At 46.6% G+C, this 20316-nt stretch overlaps 2 protein-coding genes across 4 annotated transcripts in view; one reads left to right on the top strand and one right to left on the bottom strand.

Annotated features, from left to right (window-relative positions):
• Positions 1–12: 12 nt before the first annotated feature.
• TMEM120B (transmembrane protein 120B) overlaps positions 13–20316 on the bottom strand; it is a 29313-nt gene continuing 9009 nt past the window's right edge. The window contains exons 1-12 of one of the 2 annotated variants that reach the window (XM_026686797.2): positions 10722–10943; positions 8507–8625; positions 7188–7301; positions 5811–5870; positions 4871–4966; positions 4553–4642; positions 4355–4420; positions 3801–3862; positions 2561–2653; positions 1785–1849; positions 1512–1580; positions 13–479 (exon numbers count right to left, since the gene is read on the bottom strand). In XM_026686797.2, coding sequence (XP_026542582.1) covers positions 372–479; positions 1512–1580; positions 1785–1849; positions 2561–2653; positions 3801–3862; positions 4355–4420; positions 4553–4642; positions 4871–4966; positions 5811–5870; positions 7188–7301; positions 8507–8625; positions 10722–10778 — 999 coding nt within the window. In that variant the 5' untranslated portion in view covers positions 10779–10943 and the 3' untranslated portion in view covers positions 13–371. Of the gene's footprint in view, positions 480–1511; positions 1581–1784; positions 1850–2560; positions 2654–3800; positions 3863–4354; positions 4421–4552; positions 4643–4870; positions 4967–5810; positions 5871–7187; positions 7302–8506; positions 8626–10721; positions 10944–20316 lie in introns of those variants that run through there. The other variant, XM_087942942.1, reaches the window with a different exon arrangement.
• Positions 11749–20138, top strand: MORN3 (MORN repeat containing 3). Of its 2 annotated transcripts, none has more exons than XM_026686812.2 (6): positions 11749–11894; positions 14218–14367; positions 14486–14643; positions 15332–15491; positions 17513–17697; positions 18447–20138. In XM_026686812.2, the coding sequence occupies exons 1-6, from the start codon at positions 11804–11806 to the stop codon at positions 18543–18545; spliced, it is 843 nt and encodes a 280-aa protein (XP_026542597.2). In that variant the 5' UTR covers positions 11749–11803; the 3' UTR covers positions 18546–20138. The 2 variants fall into 2 exon arrangements, with proteins under 2 accessions (XP_026542597.2, XP_087799070.1); XM_087942944.1 differs by lacking the exon at positions 11749–11894 and adding an exon at positions 13133–13289.

A 20316-nucleotide genomic window follows, 5' to 3' on the forward strand; every position in this document is an offset into this window, starting at 1 on the left:
AACACACAGCAGTGCAATTAAAGCTCGCTTTATTCCAGAATAATTCTATCTCCTTAAAAAAAAAAAAAAAGACTCCCATCCATGCCCCCCGAGAGGGCCAACCTTATGGCTCCCCCAAATTTTGGGATCTTGCATTCAGTATAAATATATAAACAGGTCATTCATTGGTGGGAAGACAGCAGCATTGACTAATCGAGTCAGTTCTGGAGGACACCACAGGACGTCGAGTGGAATTTCCTCCAGGGATTCTCTTAGCGGTGGGCCGGCCAGGAAGCTGGAGAACTGGTTGGAACACATGCAGAGAAGGCCACCCCGAACCAGGACTCCATCCCACGTTGACTGGCCCTGCCCGCCGCTTCAGTCGTCCTCTTTCACAACTTCTTGGTTTTGTTCTTCTGCAATTTTGTATGGACCACTTTCAGCGTGGTGAGGAAGTTTCCGAGGAAGAGGATCAGAAATGTCAGAGCCAGGACCGAAACCTGGAGAAGACAGGGAGGAAGACAAGAGGGATGTACCCAGAGGTGGGCTGCTGGGGGTTTGGGAGAGCCTTTAGCTAAGATTCTTGCCGTTTGGAGAACCCCCAAAATCTCACCCCTGGCTGGCCCTGCCCACCCCTCCCCTCCTGGCTTCCAGAGAGCCTCCGGAGTCTGGGGAAGTCATTTTTTGCCCTCCCGGAAGTTCGAGGAAAGCCTCCGGAGTCCGGGAAAGGGAGAAACGACATCCCCATCCCCACTGTGGTGCAGGAGGCCGACTAGGCCACACCCACCATGGCCACGCCCACCCAACAACCGGGCAGAGAACCCGTTGCTAAAAATTTTGAAGCCCACCTTTGGATGTACCCACATAGACACCCGCTTTGAGGGGTCGACGTGACAACTGAGGGGGGAAAACACCACGCTGGAAAAGTATGAGGAGCAACGTTGGCCCATCCTCTTGATTTGCCAGAATCAAGAATCACTAACTCCTAGCAAGAAACCTGCAGGCATCTGCTTAAGGAAGCATTTTGAGGGACCGTTTATAACGAATAACTAACAGGAGTTCATTTAAGGTGGATCAAAGATTTCTCTTTGTTCCCTGTGCAGCAATTTCTGATTATGGTGGATTCATTGAACAAGGAAAGCCTGCCTTCTCAGACATCGCTCATCTTGAGAAGCAACTGAGCTGCTTAAATAGAAACACCGACTGCCTCTAAGTGCCTAGGGCCCGCCTGTTGGCTCAGCCACACTGCTCAAAGATGTTAGAAGTTGGACAAGAAGGGATATTGTGTGCAATATTCAAGTTTACCAAACCTCCAACTTCATTTGGGATGAAAAATGATCACGGGATGTTCAGAAAACTTCGTTTTATTAGGCCTTTTCAGCTGTTCACAACTCAAGATATTCACAAATATTAAACCACGAACAACGTTCTTCTCAACTCTTTTTTGTGTTCTGTTTCTAGGTCACTCAACCAGCCCACGAAGCCCTTTCTCCGCTAGAGTAAAAGATTATTTCGAACCGAAAAACACTTACCTGCCATTCTTTACATTTCTCGTGCCTCGACAGTTCGAAAAGGGTGATCGCGTTGTAGAGTTGCCAAAACTTAAACAGAGGGAAGGAGAAGGGGGAAAAAAAAAGATTTTGTTCTACCCACAGAGATCTGAGCCATGATTGTAGGCAAGAGAATTCAAGAAGAACTTTAAGAACTGTAATCCCCACAAGATAATTATTGACAATTGTAGTTAAGTCCAGGACTGCCTGTATACCTAGCAAATATATCAGCAAAGAACGTGGTACCCAACTTACATGTCCAAAGAACAGAAAAGGGAGGAGAAACGTCAGTCCTCGCCACATCCACGACTGAAACCCCTCTATCAGGAGATCAAAATAATCACAGTCAAATTAAACAGCCCACAGCGCATCTTTTCTCCAATGTTGTTACGAGGGAAACACGAGAGATGCAGCCCACCGAAGACCAAACAAAATAACAAATTTATTTCAAAATCGATGGAAACAAAATTATTGGTGGGAGATTTGGGTTTCAAATGTCTCTCTCGAAACTTTTTTTTTTTTAAAAAATGCAACATTAAATTGCAACTGGGACAGAAAGAACAGATGGGATCATGCATGATGCCGCGTGATTGAAAATACCTGTTTCTAGGTATTTTCTACGGATTGGTGAGAGCCCCGATCCAAATACAGGAGAAATAAAAGTGTCAACTCAAAAATATTCCTCTGGTCCTTTAGCGTTGCCAGCAGAAAGGGAGTGGGGGAAGAAGTGCATTCCTGAGATAACTGCTAGGCGGCCAAAGCTTCTGGCACGCAAGATTATTACTGGAGAGCATGATTGATGACTCTTGGCTATGGATGTGTCCCATTGGAGAATATACATCCAGGAGGTGGAAGACCAGGATCAAGGGGGAAATAAATGATGTATCTTAGTGTCGGCTGCACCCAAGTAACGCCGGCACGTTCACTCCTAATAAATCTTTTTATGCGTCTAGACACATGATTTGAATGGGGGTGGATTGGGGGTGGATTGTCGGAGCCCTGACAAGTCTCCAAATGGGCACGATGCTTACCTACTGTGAGATCCAAGTGATTTCTTTTGCCCAGTGCACGAAGTCGATAAAGGCAACCGCTTTGGTAATAATATTGAAGGAACTGGACACAGCCTGCAAAGGAAAGAAGAAAAAAAGGAAACAGACTTCAGGTTTTTTTAAAAAAACAAGGGATTGAGGCTGCAATTTATTAACTTTCCGTGATTTACACCTGGACCTACAGATAGTCCTTGACGTAAAAGCATTTGAAGGTACAACAGGGCTGGAAAAAGTGACTTAAGACTGGTCCTTGCATATATGACCATTGCAGCATCCCCTGTTGTGGTTCGCCAACAGCAGGTGCGGATGGCTGAGGTCTCGGAGAGCGAGGACTCAGATGAGGGGGCTGTATGTGATGCAGGGATGGGGCCAGGACCATCAGGGAGTGGAGTGCTGCCTTCGGAGATTGGGGAGGCTGGCAGCAGTGAGGAAGAGGACCCCGAGGAGCCTGTGCCCAGTGTGCGTAGGGCTGCTAGAAGGAAAGAGCAGCTGCAGCAGCACGAGTGACTCGGGAGTAAGGCTGCAAGGTCATGGTCTCTCCCTTAAGAGATAAAAGCCAGCTGAGAAACTGGAGCTCTTTGCAGGAAGCAAAGAAGTTTTTGCACTCAAGCCTTGTGGACGTTCGGAATATCTTGGTTGGTCTTTGTATTTGAAATAGTTCTTGGCAACTTTATCTAGTGTTCTTGGCAGCCTTGCACAACCTTGGCCAGGCTTGTTCTTATCAGAGACAATCGGTTTGAAACAGCCTTTTAACTGGGAAGGAACGGAATTTGTAAAGAATCATTAAAAGGTTTTGCTGTTACCTCTGTTTGGTGTTGTTTTCCTTGGAACAAGGTTTGGGTCGGAACATCCCCGCAGTCATGTGATCAAAGTTTGGGTGCCCGGCAACCAACTTGTATTTACAATGGTTTCAGCATCTGGGATCACATGACTGATCCCAGAAGTCCCCAGGGACTCACGATGAGCAAAGTCCAGATTCTCTTAACGACCATATAATCCACTTAACAACCGCAGCAAAAAAAAGGTCATGAAACCAGGCGCTTAGCCGCGGAAGTTCCAGTCCCAATTGTGGTTCTAAGAACTACCTGTTACCCCAGCACAAGATAAATAAATGAACTTTTTCCGCCGATTAACTCTGCTGTTTCTGACCTGATTTTGCTATGCTGCAAAATCTGGCTAAATTTCATGTTTTCATGTGGATCCGGGACGTATATTTACTTACTCTGAAAAATGGAGAAAGATAAAAACTGGTTCCGGAACATTTGGTACATGAGTCCCTCTGGCCTGTGGAAACAGGAAAGAAAAGAAGAAGAAAAACAAACCATGGGAACTACTGAAGAGACATTACACAGCTGTGATTGTCATGTCCTATTGCATCAGAAGCCGCCCGGCGCAGAGAGGAAATGTAAAAGGTGAAATCTGAAGAAGAAAAAGGTTGTATTGGGGTTGAAGTTTAGCTTAAACCAGGGGTGACTAACCTTAGTAATTTTTAAGACCTGTGGACCTCAACTCCCAGAATCCCCCAGCCAGCCCTGCAGGGAGTTGAAGTCCACAAGTCTTAAAAGTTGGACAGTCCTGGCCTAGACCAACCAAAAATTGAACCAACCCAGATAAAAAGCAATTATAACATTCAGCCAAAACCAGGAGAACACAGAAAAGTGGAATAACTGTTAAAAATAATTCAACGGACTCAGTTTTCTTTTTATGATTCAAGAATCTCTATGGCTGATCTGCCATTCAGAGGAATAAAAAATAAGAGAGAAAAAAACTGCTTACCATGTTAGCATCACGCCAGATAAGAACGTAGAAATGTAATGATGAGACACCCACCAGCCTTTAATCCTGGAATTAAAAAAGGACACATTTTTAAGCCATGTTATGCTTTATAGCTCAGCACAGAGCAGCAGGTTTCAACCCTGGCAACTGGAAAATGGGTGGATGTCACAATTCCCCTACCCTCTTCAGGACTAGTACCTTGACCCGTTGCTGATGAGGATGCTTTCTCTTATCGTCAGTGTGCAGAAATACCAAACCAAGAGGAAGTTGAACACTTCATCGGTGACCCTGCGGGAAAGATCAGGGATTATTTCCCACCCTCCGAAAATCAGAATACCCAGAATAATATTGATATATGTACACGTAGGTACGTAATTTTTTAAAAAAATAAAACTATAAATGAAAAAAAAAAAACTGGGGTCAATGCAGATACTGTACAGGTTCAAAATCCAGGGCTGCAATTCAAAACATGGAGCAGGACAACCGTCTGCCGGGCCACCCAGCTTGCCAACTTACCGATAATGGAGAACAAAGCGACAAGCCACCGCTCCAAGCAACAAGATGATGGTTAAATAGAGTTTGAATTTTTCGTATTCGTCTTTGTAGGCAAACCTAGGACGAAAGAGGTTTGAAGAGAGACGTGCCATTGCAAAGCCAGAGTTGGCATGCTGGGCCTTGTCCTTGCCACCTTTCTCTGTTCCTTCTCCAGCCAGCACTGCAGCCTTGTTCTGACAAGACCACGATTCCTGGTTTGACATAATCCAGGGTTGATAGCTATAGGCCGGTGCAGCCCATTTGGACAGACAAGATGTAACCAATTCAGAAAGAAGTGCTTAGTGAACCAGCCTTCTCAACAGACATCAATCCACCGCACCCATCATCCTAGCTCATTCTGGTTGGGGAAACTAGTGACTGTAGTGGGGCCAGATCCTTTGCTTGTAAGCCCACCTGTTTTCTCCATCCCCCTCTCCTCTATGGTTTGCCAATTGCACAGGGGCAGATAGGACAGCACTCCAGAGGGTGAACGTCATTGCCCAGAAGATCATTGGTTGCTATCTCCCCTCTTTGGAAGAGCTTTATTGCTCCTGCTGCCTTAAGGAAGTTTAAAACATTCTCAAAGATCCATCTCATCCTGGGAACCCTTTTTTTTTTTGAACTATTACCATCTGGCAGACGGTACAGGATAATAATAAAAACAAGGACAAATAGGCTGAAAAACAGCTTCTATCCCAGGGTAGGAACTCTATTGAATTCTGCTGTACAGTGCAATATTCATGCAATATCAAGGGTTTTCAATTCAATATATATAGAATGTGAAGGATGTACGTTTGTGTTTTATTTTCATAGTCATAATGTACACTGAAGATGGTATTTAATTTCATTGCACGAGATGCAATGATAATAAGTTAAACTACACTATATAGAAATAATCTAAAATAGCAGAGAATTCACTTACTTGGCTTGCTCACTTAGCAGAGTGACATTAATGTTCCCCAACACCAGATTTAAGTACAGACTGAAAGGGGAAAAAATATAACAAATCACATCAGTAGAAAACATCAGACATCAGTGGACGTTTCTGGCAACAATTATCCATTCGGGGAGGCAAGATTTGTTTAACAACTGTGTTTGCTTAACGACTATGGCATAACCACTGCAGAAAGGTCATAAAATAAATAATGATCACATGATACCCGCTGAATGATCGGCATGAGTTACAATCCTAATTTTGGGCTCCGTTATGGTCGTAAGTCGAGACCTGGCTGCATTGCAAGTCAAGGTGGGTGGAAATTTTAATCCCAACACATTGGAGTCATATTTATAACGCCCTTTGATCCAGCCAATAAAAGCAGTTTTTTTAAATTCATTTTTTAAACTAGGTTTACACGGCCGCCTACCTCAAATGCACGACTCCGGATGGAATTGGGTAGCTGAAACTTACTAATAAACATAAAAATAATAAAATCATTTTATTTTATTATAGTAAAATAATCAGGGCCTTAATGAAACAGCAGAAGAAAGAGGCAATCTAATCTCAAAAGCCCTCATTATAGAGCAACAAGGGAACTCAATAAAACTTTGGCCCTGGGTGCCAAACGGTGCAGAGATCCTTCTACAAGTAGGCCCATCAGCGCTCCCTCTTAGGCTTGGCTTGTTGGGGACCTTCCTGCCCCCCCACGGATGACCTGGGCAGGTCTGTACGGGCTCGATCCTCAGCTAGGATGGTTTCAAGTGAAGGTGGACATGAAGGTGGACATCAAGAAGGAGCTTCAACAACAGAAGCCCCTGCCCAGACGCTCTTTGAACCCTGCTGTTCTGACCTAGGCTTCACAAAATCACGAAGCAGACTCTTTGACCCTTGTTCCTTAACGCTTCCCTTCTGGCAGCTCTGTGCATGCACACACTGGGAACAGGCTCCAGCTATTCTTCTTCCCCACTGATCTCCAATGGCAGCTGATAAGTGTTGGATGGCCCTGGCCCCATCCTTCCCCGGATTCCAGGACTGGCCCATGCTCCTCCCCAACCTCCTCACTGTCTGAGTCTGCCGCCAGCTCTGCGGGCCACAACACCTGCCAATACCCTTCCATCGGCAAACATCTCCTGCACCTCTCCAATTGTGGCAACTCTGGATTTAGAGATGGATCAGAATTGATTCTGGAAAGCTTCTGCAACATGTTGCTTTCAGCTCTCCTGACGGGAGGTTTTGCTTTCTGCTAAAAGGACGCCAGGTCCCCCGGGAGGGTTTGAAAAACACCTGTTTCTCTTGTAATAACACCCCTCTGCATAACCTCCGTGCGTACAGCTCCTGATGGGCTTCAGGTACCACGCCTACCTGTTCCTCTTTGGCAAATAGGCCTCCATGTCGAAGAAAACATTCTGGTGATCGCGGATCTGGTTGTTGATCTGCAGGATGAGCTCCGTTTCTGAGCTGCCCTGGCTGTCGCATCTGGACGTTGGGGAGGGAAGGAACACAAGCATAGGTGTGTAAAAAAATAAGAGCCTGCCAGCCAATCACAGCAGCTGAAAGCAGTAAGCAAGGTGTCAACTCATATTTTCTATGGTCATAAAATGGGGCAAAACTCAACTGCCTTGTTTGAGCAAGAGAAATTGCGTCTTGCGCAGCAACGGAAGCTTTGGGCTGAACTGTGGACGTTAAGTCCAGGACCTGCCTGTATTAACTGTGGCTATTGCATCCAAGGTCCTTTGTACGTGCTCAGGAGCTAAAAGACAATTTCTCTTTTAACCACAACTCACTTAATAACCGTCATAAAGCAGGGCAGGATTCACTTAACAAAGGTCTCCCCTGGCAATAGAAATTGTGGTCGTAAGTCTACCTGTCAACTCATAAATTATTTCTCTGGTCCTTTTAGAGTTGCCAACAGACAGGGAGTGGGGAGCAGTGGGGAGCTTGCATTCCATAGTTTTTCAAAGATAGTTTCTAGGTGACTGAAGTTTCTGCCGTGCAAAATTCTAACTGGAGAGCATGATTGATGACTCTGGTCTATGGATGTGTCCCATTGGAGAATATGAATTATGATACACCCAGGGGGTGGGTGGAAAACCAGGGTCAAGGGTGACAATGAATGATGTGTCTCAGAGTCGGCTACACCCAGGCAATGCCGACATGTTCACTCCTAATAAATCTCAAAACTTTGGAAGTTGGCTTGAGACTCATGATTTAAATGGCGGTAACTGCCGGAGTCTTGACAGCTAGGCACATCATTCCTTGTCACACTTGACCATGGTTTTCATCCATCCCCCCGGCTGTATCATAATTAATATTCTCCAATCACTTGTCCAGGTAGTCCTTGACACAATTGAGAGGCCAAGATTGGTATTGCTAAACACGGCAGTTGTTCAATGAGCCGTGCACCTTTTTCTTGCCACGGTTATTAAACGAATCACTACAGTTGTTAAGTTAGGAACGCGTTTATTAAGTGAATGGGGCTTCCCTCACGTGATCCTGGGGATGCTATGGCCATCGTAAAGACGGGCCAGCTGCCAAGCGCCTGAATTTCGATCACATGATCACACAGATGCTGCAACGGTGGCGCGAAAAATGGCCGTAAGTCCCTTTTTTTCCAGTAACTTCGGTCACTAAACAAACCGTTGTAACCCGAGGACTACCTGCATGGGGAAGACATTTATTACCTTTTGAAGTTTTTCTGCAACTCCTTCAGCCTCTCTTTCTGCTTCTTTAGGGAACTGCTGCAGGCCGCCTGCACGCTTGTGAGCTCCTCCAATTTCTGCTTGTAAGTTTTGTGGGTTTCCTATAAATGTTTGAAAGGCGCATTAGATTCAGAGCAGCGGGAAATTTATTTTAAATGAGAGGCCTTAACAACGGGACATTTGCCGGTTTAGGTTTCGACGAGTTCGGTCGGCGCCAATTCCATCTTAACTTGAAAAAAAGGAACGACGTCAGGACTGGTTCCATGGGAGGATTTCCCCCTGGCACCATTTCCTAAATTTATTAAATATTTCAGGGGTCTTCAAGTTTGACAGCTTTAAGACTTGTGGACTTCAACTCCCAGAATTCCTCCTCCAGCCAAGTTAGCTCAGGAATTCTGGGAGTTGAAGTCCACAAGTCTTAAACTTGCCAAGTTTGAAGACCCTTGGGATAAATGGTTGGAAGGGACCTTGTGGGCCATCTAGTCCAACCCCTGAACCCAAGCAGGAGACCCTACCCCAGGGCTCTTCAAACTTGACAGCTTTAAGACTGGTGGACTTCCAACTCCCAGAATTCTTCTTCCAGTCATGTTAGCTAATGAATTCTGGGAGTGGAAGCCCACAAGTGACTTTTCAAATCTGACCCCTTGGTCCTTTAAACACGAGTCCTTTTTTAAGGGAGTCGTGACAGAAGCTTTTGTCAATCAGAGAAGGAATTTAGCGGCCGGGCAACCAGGAATATTTTTTTTCCTAAAGAGGTCACTTGGTGAAGGACAAGTATCAGGTGGATACCAGGGACAGGGCAAGCCGAGGGTAGGCGCAAAGGACAGCTGCCAGCCACCATCGTCCTTTCAAATTTCAAAGACCATATCGAATGTTCTAGCGTAGGGGTCTCTCCACAAGTCTTAAAGTGGCCAAGGTTGGAGACAGTGGTGGGATTCAACCGGTGTAACAATCGGTTCGGTGAATACTGCCCAATTTCAGCTCTACAACCTACCTTCTGCTGCAGCCCCCGGTGAGAAAAAAAAACAGCTGAGGCGCAGCTGTGCCACGCATATCAGCTGGGCTGCAAAACACGGGTTTTCCACAGTCAGAATTCTCTGATTTAAAATGTATTAAATCCCACTCAATTAAAATTAAATTAAACAGATTACCAGGACTTTACACAGTGGAGGAACTGCAGAGGAAGAAGTCCCAATGTTGGTCATCTGCCTTCCCCTGCCTTCTGACAGACTAGGCCAGGGCCGGGTCGGGCCAACTAATCGCCGGAACAACCGGTTCGCCTGAACCAGTTCAAACCGGTTGAATCCCACCTCTGGTTGGAGACCCCTGTTCTAGGGCACAAGGGTTTTCAAAATTGGCAAGTTTAAGCCTTGTGGACTTCAACCCCCCAGAATTCCTGAGCTAACGTGACTGGAGAAGGAATTCTGGGAGTTGAAGTCCACAAGGCTTAAAGTTGCCAAGTTTGATCTATCACCTATCAATTTATCTATCATCTCTCTCTCTCTGTACCTACCTACCTACCTATCTATGTATCTATTAAACTATCTATCATCTATCTATCTATGTATCTATCACAAGGGTCTTCAAACTTGGCAAGTTTAAAACTCAACCCACTGCTTTCCTTACACCCCGCCCTCCAGTCAATCTTCCTTTAAAGCCCACCCCCAGAACTCCAACCCAGGAAGGGCTGGGCTCTACCTGCCGGCTGGGGGATGATGGGTATGGGAGTCATCTGAACTCCAGCTGCTTTGTCAGAAATGGGGTAGGGTCTCCCGCTTGGGCGGGGTGGGGGGGGGTTGGACTAGATGACCTACAAGATCCCTCTGATGATCTGTTTTCTCCCAAGGAGGGATTTCGAGCAAATCTCAGCCTTTTCCAGCTCTTCCGGGGGCAGCTTCATTGTGGGGGGAGGGGGGATTGGAGGGGGAGAAGAGACCACCAAGCACCCCCCACCCACCTAATTTTCTGCTTCCTCCCTGCAGGGGATTTACCCCCCTCCCCCCAAAAAAATCAAAGCAAAAATGACGCAGGGCAGGCTCGGTGCTGCCTTGCGGGAGGAAAGTTCGGTGGAGTTGGGGAGCCCCCTCCCCAAGCGAGGGTCTGGGGGTGCCCGTTGCATGGAGCAGCCTGGGGGGGGCTGTGTGGAAGCGGGGACCCCTTTCTATCCAGCCCCCCCCCTCCTCGCGACTGGCCCTACCTGGAGCTGGTGGAAGTCATCCTGCAGCTCCTGCCAGGCGTCCAGGGCGTCCTGCATGGCGCGGGGCCGGGACCCCCGCAAGACCCCCCCGGCTTCCAGCCCCGCAACGCGTTGATTCAGGCCCCGCCCCTTCGGCCCCGCCCCCTCGCCGCACCGCAAGGTTAATTCATCGCCGCTCCCTCCACCCCCTGGGAACGCCCGACGGCGCAGGCGCGGCTCCTTGGTTGTTTTCCCCCACCGACCCCGCCTACTCGGAACCGATTGGCTGAAATTCAGACCATCTCTTTTCAGCCCCCACCCCCTTAGCCACGCCCCCAAGGAGGCCACGGCCCCGCCCACCCCGGTTAACCCTTCGCTCGCCGTCCTTTGACACCGTGCGCGGGAATCGGAGAGGCGGTTTGGGAAAGGGGAGGACAGGGGAGGAGAGGGGACAGGAAGAAAGGGGAAAAAAGATGAAACAGAAAGAAGGGAAGAAAAGGAGAAGAGAGGAGAGGGAGGAAAGGGAAAACGAAACAAAGGAGGAAAGAAAAGAAGATGGAAGAGAGGAAAGGAAAATGAACTGGAAAGAAGGAAAGAAAAGGAAAGGAGAAGAGAGGAGAGGAAGGAAAGAAAAATGAAATAGAAAGGAAAGAAAAGAAGAAAGAAGAGGAAGAAAGGAAAGGAAAGAAAAATGAAACAAAGGAGGAAAGGAAAAGAAAGGAAAAATGAAACAGAAAAGAGAGGAGAGGAAAGGAAAATGAACTGGAAAGAAGGGAAAAAAAGGAGAAGAGGAAGAAAGTAAAGGAGAGGAAAAGAAAGGAAAATGAAACAGAAAGAAGGAAAGAAAAGGAGAAGAGAGGAAAGGAAGAAAGGAAAGGACATTATTTGCAGCCGCCAGGTGTGTCTTGAACTGCGCCCAGGTTGAAGCTCTGATCGGGACCAATCCGGAGCCCGTCTCCCCGTGGCCCTGGGAAAGCTGCCATTCGCCAGAAAGGCCTCTGGAGGGCAGGAAACGGTCAGGATGTGGCTGCCTTGTGGCTCTGCTGGGTTGCTATGGCCACTTCTCTGGCCGCACAAGCTTCCTGGGACTGGGCTGAGTGTAGATGACCGCACCAGGGCCCTGCAGTCCCACCGGGATGGACCAGCTCAGTGCCCTGGATTGGAGCCCCCTGAGCTTACAATGGCCGGTCCAAGGTGGGCCACTATTTACATGGTTACCTTTATTTATTTATTTGTGGCCTTTTAAAATTTTATTTATTTGTCAATAGCTTACAAGATAAACGTAAATATAAATACAGGAAATGGGTACGAGTAATTGGGGACAATAGGACAGCGACCGTAGCCATGATGGTGCACTTAAGTGCGCCCTTTTCAGACCTCTTAGGAATGGATATTCTCTCCCTTCCTTTCCTTCCTTCCTTCCTCATGCTCCCTCCCTTCTTTTCTCTTCTCCCTCCCTTCTTTTCTCTCCTTCCTTTCCATTCCGTTCACCTTCCTTCCTTCCTTCCTTTTTTAATTTTATTTATTCATTTGATTTGTCAATCACAAGATAATAGATATAAGTATAAACATGAGTAAGAATACAGGAAATAGGGACGAATAAATGGGGGCCATAGGACAGGGACAGTAGGCACGATGGTGCGCTTATGTGCGCCCTTTACAGACCTCTTAGGAATGGGTATTCTCTCCTCCTTTCCTTTCCTTTCCTTTCCTTTCCTTTCCTTTCCTTTCCTTTCCTTTCCTTTCCTTTCCTTTCCTTTCCTTCCCTTCCCTTCCCTTCCCTTCCCTTCCTTTCCTTTCCTTCTTCCCTCCCTTCCTTTCCCTTTCCTTTCCTTCTTCCCTCCCTTCCTTTCCTTTCCTTTCCTTCTTCCCTCCCTTCTTCCTTTCCTTTCCTTTCCTTCCTTGTTCTCCTTCCTTCCCTGTTCTCCTTCCTTCCTTCTTTTATTTTTTATTTTATTTATTTAGATGTGTCAATCGCTTACAAGATAATAGATATAAGTATAAACATGAGTAAGAATACAGGAAATAGGGACGAATAAATGGGGACAATAGGACAGGGACGGTAGCCACGATGGTGCGCTTATGCACGCACCTTACAAACCTCTTAGGAAAGGGGTGAGGTCAATAGTGGATAGTAGAGAAGAGGTCGTTCGCGGGGAGTTCCTGACATTGCGAAGTGCCGTCCCAAGAGCCTGGAAGAAAGCCATGGACAGGGGATGAAGGATGGGCTGAGGGGGTCTACCTGGCCGGGCTCCCTCCCCACGAGAGAGAGAGAGAGAGAGAGAGAGAGAGAGAGAGAGTGTCCCAGGAAAGGTGGGCTCCACCAGCAACATCCATCCAGGTGGGTTGGAACTGGAAGAGGCGGGCAGGTCTGGCCGCACATCTCCTGGGAGATCAGTGCCTCATCATAAGGGCAGCCTCTTGATGTCGTGATGACCTCAGGAGCCCTCAGCCCTGCTCCATGGGAGGGCCACACCAGCAGGGCTGCTTCGGGGACGGCAGTTGACAAGGGAGGAGGAGCAGAAGGAACATCCCCTCGGAATCACCTCCGCTCCCAGGTGTCAAGAACAGAAACAGGAGCCTGGGACGGTTAGCTCATTTTGTGGGGGCTGAGATGCCAGTCTCCAGCCAGACTCACAGGTGGTGGCAAGCGATCGAGAGGTTGGCTTGACGAGGTTGGGCTCAACGGGTTGGCCCCTACCTGGGCATCGCGGTTTATGAACCCAGGCTGATGAGGGCGCGGTGCCCATCCAGCCAAAGGGGGCTCATTTCGGGCCCCATGGCGGAAGAGCCGAGAGCTTAGAGCACATGAGGATCAGGGCAGGGGACATCATTAAAACTGCATCAGAATTGAAGTTGGCCCAATCCCACCAGGGGCCTGTGGCTGGGTGTTATGTGGGACACCCTTTCCCACAGGTGGTGTGGCGGCTGCCTATGGGTCATTGAAAAGAACTGCACATGTTCAGAGGCAGTCTTGTTCCCCTCTGATCTGAGAACCGTGGAATAAGCTGCTCCATATGAGACGCCTGTTTTTCCAACGACGCCTTTTTCCTCATTAAGACTGCAATAACTTTTGTACTTTCCTTCCTTCCTTTTTTTCCTTCTTTCCTTTTTTCCCCTTCCTTCCTTCCTTCCTTTTTTCATTCCTTACTTCCTTTTTCCTTCCTTCCTTCCTTCCTCTCCCTTTCTTTTCTTTCCTTCCTCCTGTTTTTCTCTTTCTTTCTTTCTCTTTTGTCTTTGAATCTCCTGTCCCATTTCGACTCGAATCGGATTGCCAGCCCCTCATTACCTGTCCTCTTTCTTTTTTCCTAGTCTTTATGCCACCTTTCTTACTTTTTAATGGTTTCGTATTCCGTTTTCATTACGCTGTAAGCCGCCCAGAGTGGCTTACAGCGGCGGGCAGCACAGACATTAAATAAATAAATAAATGCATAAATTCAGGGCTGGGCCCACCCCCTCTGGGCTCTGGGCGATAGTTCCATCTTTCTCTCTCTCTCTCCTCCTTTCTTGGCTCCAGACGAGATGCCCATCGTCAAATACCCCCGAAGAGTCGACCCCCTTTGGCACGAATGGGATCGGAAGGCGCAGAAGTGCGGGTTGAGGCACACAGTTTACGCTGTCAACGGAGACCGTTATATCGGAGAATGGCTGGACAACGTCAAACACGGTAAGAGGGGAAAGGAGGGCAACTGCAACCTGTTGGACGTTTGGCTTCCACCCACATCTCACCTGCAAAGCTGTTTAACTAAGCCAATTTTTTTTTTCTGCCTCGTGAACCTTGGCAGGCAAAGGAACACAAATATGGAAAAAATCCGGAGCGATCTACAGCGGAGACTGGAAATTCGGAAAACGGGACGGCTTCGGGACTTACAGTATTCCGGACCCCGTGACAAAAGATTATAAGAAAGTATATTCCGGCTGGTGGAAAAATGACAAAATGTGGGTGAGTTTCTTTGCTTTTTAATTGGGCCAGAATTTTGCTTTTGGGGTGTGTGTGTGTGGAGTGTGACGGGAGAATGGAATTATTTCACTAGACAGCCACAAATGTTTTAGAGTTACCGTGTGGAAGAAACCATGGTTTGTTATTTATAAAATGGGATTTTATAGGATAGGATAGGATAGGATAGGATAGAATAGAATAGAATAGAATTCTTTATTGGCTGTGTGATTGGACACACAAGGAATTTGTCTTGTTGCAAATGCTCTCAGTGTACATAAAAGAAAAGAATGATGGTGGGTTTGATGTTCTAGTTTGGATTTTTCTGTCTTCTTTGGATGGCTGCTCCAAATATCTCCAGGAGAAGCAGGACAAACTAGGAATGCCCTTCCTCATTTGCAAGACCAACAAATCGTGGTTTAAATAAACTATGGTATAACACATGAAGCAAACTTATTAGAAAGTCTGGACTGGGGAATTCTGGGAGTTTGAAAACCACAAGTCTTAAAACATTACCAAGATTGGACCCCCCCAGGGCAAATATTTTGCATGTAGCATTTAAGAGTTTGAACTGAGGAAGTGGTAGAGAGCGTGACTCTTTCTGAATGGGATTTACCACGATTCCCTCCCGTGTCATTCCACGCCCGAGTCAGCCACGGCCGTTCCTCTCATCCTGACTCTTTCACACTTCCAGGGCTACGGAGTGAAGTTCTACTCCGAGGGAGAGTATTTTGAAGGCGAATGGGCCTGGGGGAAGCGACACGGCTGGGGGCGGATGTACTACAAAGACGGGGCCATCTACGAAGGCCAGTGGTCCGAAGACAAACCCGGAGGCCAAGGGATGTTCCGCCTTAGTAAGTGTCCAACTTGGCTGCGTCGACGGCCGGATTTTAAATAGTATGTGAGAAGGACTTTGGGAGCAAAAGAGAGGCCGGCAAAAGGATTGTTAGATAAAGAGACTGCACAGCAACGGTCATAAGCGTGGGCCAGGTTGTCGAGCATCCAAATTTTGACCCCTGACCATTGGGGGGGGGGATGCCAGAAAGGTTGTAAGCATGAAAAATGGTCCCATTTTTCAGTACCGATGCAACGTTGAGTGGTCACTGAATGGGTGAGGATGGCCTGTACTTCACGGGGTTGTGCAGGGGTGGGATTCAAATTTTTTAACAACCAGTTCTGTGGGTGTGGCTTAGTTGGTGGGCGTGGCTTGGTGGTTATGTGACTGAGTGGATGTGGCTTGGTGGTCATGTTATTGGCTGGGCATGGCCAACTCAATATCACTCACATTGAGACACGCATCCCCATGGCCTCTCATGACTGTGGGGATGCTGCAACAGTCGTAAGTGTGAAAAATGGTCATAAGTCACTTTTTTCAGTGCCATTGCAACTTTGAATGGTCACTCCACACAAGCAAAGTACCAGCAAAGGAGGGGAAAAAAAACTCCAGAGACGTTCCAGAGACAGGAAGTCTAGTCCTGCCAAGAATGTAATAAGGGTTAACGGAGAGGCAGTTTCTGTAAGCAACACCAGAATGTTTCCTTCCTGCCTTCCTTACAGGATTAGCCCAGTAATTTCTTCTAACAACCGGTTCTCCGAACTGCTTAGAATGTTAACAACCGGTTCTAGCGAATAGGTGCGAACCGGTAGAATCCCACCCATGGGGGTTGTGGCGAAGATAAAGAGATGGCCGGAAGAAGAGGGAGATTGCTGTTTTGGAACAAGGACAAGTCTGAAGCCCGAGCTTTAAAATATCATTTTACATTTTAATAATGGGGATAGCAGTATCTGGAGCTTAATGGGATCAGGGAAGGGTATATTATGGGGTGGAAATGGGGTTAATCCCATCGGCCTCTCAGCTCTTGGCACCTCGATGGAAACCAAAGATTAATTTCTGAAGGAAGAATCACTTTTGCCAAGTTTAATGGAATTCTGGACAGGAGCCCTTCGATAAAGCTGAAGCGTTTCAACCTTTTTCAAGGTTTTGCAAAGGCTTTCCGAAATGGAGCCTCTCTTATCGCCTGGATTTTTCCTTAGGCTAAAATTAGCTCGCTGGGTTTAATTTTATCGGCCTCGGCAGTTGCCAATGTCCTCCAGGCTGCCGGTGGTGGGAGGCACGAGGTTGGCAAATCTCCCGTTTGGGATTACGATGGAAGTGCTGTCCAAGACCATCCTGGCTCCATGCTTGCAACCCGACACTGGCCATTAATGCAGGTTTGACTTACTTCACTGTTACAGAAAGGCCGGAGAAGCGGAGAGGCGGCACCCCAGGATGCCCTGCAATTTGATTTTCTCGCAATAAAAAAAAAACATTCTCCTGGATCCAAATCTGGCCAAATCTGTTTTACTTCCCTCCCAGGGCAGCTGATTAATCCGTTGTCCTCTTTGGCATTGTGTTTTGGGTTCTTAAACAACTTTATCTCAGGCTGATAAGACCCTCTGCGAGAAAGAGGAAAGGGAACGGATTATTATGTTTGAATTCGGCATTGACAAGTTTACCATCGGTCAATTGCAAAAGGCAGCTTGACTTGGAACAGCTTAAATCCTGCGATGAGAACCACTCACACTATTGAACGTCAACATCTGCCTACCTGCCTTGGGAAGGACTTGAAAAGTAGATAGAAGTGCCAAATCCAGCCTGAACATCTGGCTCACTGTGCAATGAACCACAACATTGACGAGAGTTAAATTTACTCTACATTTTAAAAACGGAGGAGTCTCAACCAAGGCTACTTTGCCTTCCGTACTAAGTTTGGGGCACCTGAGCGAAACTTTCTCGCGTTTCTCAGTCCACGATGTAAATTTAAAAAGGGAAATTTGGGGGGAAACGACGAAAACCAACATTTTTCTTTCTCCTTTCTCTCTCTCTCTGTCGCAGAAAATGAAAACCGCTACGAAGGCTCATGGAAAGATGGAAAGAAGCACGGTCCGGGAAAGTTTATCTACCTAGACACCGGCCAAGTCTACGATGGCTACTGGGTGGCAGACATACCGAAGTGTGGCACCATGATTGATTTTGGCCGGGATGAAGCTCCAGTGCCCACTCAATATCCCATCCCCAAGGTAAGTCGCAGTCCGTGGGGGTCCAGTTCCCAGAGATTCTCCTTCCTATGAATTTGGGTCTTAAGGTTAAAGCAATGTTTCTCAACGTTGGCAGCTTTAAGATGGGTGGACTTCAATTCCCAGAATCCCCCAGCCAGCCATGCTTAGAACTGGGCTAATAAACCCTTGCCAACAGATTAGCTCATAAACAGCTTAGCTCATAAGTCATCAGATAAAGCTGAAATTCCCAACAGAAGAAACTCAGGGTTGAGGGGTGGGCTCCTTGGTGCTCTCTGAGCTTGGCGAGTTCCTTGTAGACGTCTCATTACCCAACAAGGTAACATCATCAGTGCTAGAAGGGAGAGGGGTTTGCAGAAAGGAGGAGGTGGAGCAGGAGGAGGAGGAGGAGGAAGGCAGCGTTGTGGGCTCCTTGGTGCTCTCTGAGCTTGGTGAGTTTCTTGTAGACGTTTCATTACCCAACTTGGTAATATCATCAGTGCTAGTAGGGAGTGGGGTTTGCTCCCTGATTATATACAGGCAGCCGTTGACCTACAAGCATTGTTTAGCGACTGTTCGTAGTATACGGCATACGGCTTTTTCTTCTTGCCACATTTGTGAAGCAAATCAGTGCCGTTGTTAAATGAGTAACATGGTTATTAAGTTAATCTGGGCTGCAAATGGATCAAATTTATAAAAACAAACAATAAATAGCCTGACAGCAAACTTGTCTTTTAAGTTGGTCAACTAAATGCTTTCGTTTTTCTTTCCAGGTTGAACTGGCTGATCCAGATGGAGTCTTAGAAGAAGCTGTTCTGATATTACAGAACGCCGAACTATTCACGTCTCAGCCTCAGAAAGAACGGGGATGACTCAAATACTGCAGATATTTCTCTGGCCAAGGTTGCTTTTTAACAGAAAGGTCTCTGATGGATGCTATTCCTTGGAATATATTACCCTGGCTGTCTTTTGGCCTTTTCCTTGTTTTTTTTTTCCTTCTTCCTTCCTTAAGAGGGGTAGTTTAGCAGCTGAAACGGAGGGATGGATAGGAGACCAAGCGGAGATTCTCGGCTAATTGAACCCCAATGGATCCTGGATCGATTATGACCGTAAAGGAGTGCAGACAGTTGTGCACTTATGACAGTTGGAACTAGAATTTCCACGGCTAAGCAAAGCCACAGTTAAGAGATTCACGCCTGATTTTCTGGCCTCTTTTGCCACGGTTGTGGAATGAAGCACGGCAGCCATTAACTGAATCATGCAGTTGTTAAGCAAATCTGGATTTCCCCATCGACGTTGCTTGTTGGAAGCAGGCCTGGAAAGTCTCAAATGGGGATTATGTGACTCTGGGATGGTACAACCATTTTAAATACCTGTTGGTTGCCAAGCCGCTGAATTTTGATTATATGGAGATTCTGCAATGGTAATAACTCTGAGGATCGGTCGTAAGTCACTTTTCTCAGTAGCATTGTAAAAACTGTTCAACATATATTCCAAGCCACAATTCCAAGAGCCTTTAAAAATGTTGGGACTTGTATTATTATTATTATTATTATTATTATTATTATGTCAACCAATATCAAACTTATCACTATTAGAAAATCACAGTCTGTCTATCTATTCTACCTCACTTTATCTAGCTATTCTCTCTTTCTCTCTCTCTCTCTCTCTCTATTCTATCAACCTCTCTTTATCTATCTATCTATTCCGGAGTCTTCAAACTTGTCAGCTTTAAGACTTGTGGACTTCAGCTCCCAGAATCCCTCCTCCAGTCACATTAGCTCAGGAATTCTGGGAGTTGAAGTCCACAAGTCTTAAACTTGCCATGTTTGAAGACCCTTGGTTTAGGGTTTCCTACTTGAGCAGGGGGTTGGACTAGAAGACCTCCGAGGTCCCTTCTAGCTCTATTCTGATTAACTGATTGATGAGAGGTCCTTGATTCTCTTTGAGCTTGGTTGTTTTCAACAGACATTTCATTCCCCAACTAGATAACACCATCAGTGCTAGTCCAAATAATCGCTGCCAAAAAGCAGTGTTTCTCAACCTTGGCCACTTTTAGAAGGGTGGACTTCAACTCCCAGAATTCCCCAGACAGCACCTCTCCTTTCCTGGTTCTCATCCTGACTCGCAAAGATTTTCCTATTTCTCAGCCACTGTGTGGGTTAAGGGTTTGACTTTTTGTTGTTGTTGTTGTTGTTGTTGCTGTTGAAAAGTTTGTATCATTGGGAAGTCTGGAAAGTGTTTTCCTTTTTTTTAAACTGTTTTGGAGGATGCCCGTTATAAGAATAAGAAAGGCGGGCAGAGTATTTTATAAAGGCAACAAGGACTTCAAAGAACACAATTGTGAACACACACATAGGAGTACAAGTGTGTTTTCCTATGGGAACACACCCCGAAATAGCTCTCTCCAGTTCAAACACGCCTGCATTCCAGGTTTCCAGAGGCTCATAAGGAGCCTGCAGGAATTTTTTTTTGAAATCTACCATCTTTTGACACCAGGAGTCACCAAAATAAAAAACGGAGCAAGGAAACAAATCGAAATAATAATGTTTCTTAGAAGCTTGTTAAGGGCTGGCCAGTGGTTGGGGGTTGGCTATGTGTGTCCCTCTCTTGCCTATTTCGCTTTGGCTGGTCAGCAAAACC

The sequence above is a fragment of the Notechis scutatus genome, chromosome 13 (assembly GCF_049901735.1).
Source record: "Notechis scutatus isolate UNSWTSFEM ecotype Mainland chromosome 13, rNotScu1.2, whole genome shotgun sequence".
Taxonomy (NCBI): domain Eukaryota; kingdom Metazoa; phylum Chordata; class Lepidosauria; order Squamata; family Elapidae; genus Notechis; species Notechis scutatus.

Excerpts from the sequence above, each read along its gene's own strand:
- MORN3 (XM_087942944.1), top strand. The coding sequence starts at position 13,133 with ATGACCTCAGGAGCCCTCAGCCCTGCTCCATGGGAGGGCCACACCAGC. Across the intron at positions 14,368-14,485 it reads GCTGGACAACGTCAAACACG|GCAAAGGAACACAAATATGG; the intron begins GTAAGAGGGGAA and ends GAACCTTGGCAG. Across the intron at positions 15,492-17,512 it reads CCAAGGGATGTTCCGCCTTA|AAAATGAAAACCGCTACGAA; the intron begins GTAAGTGTCCAA and ends TCTCTGTCGCAG.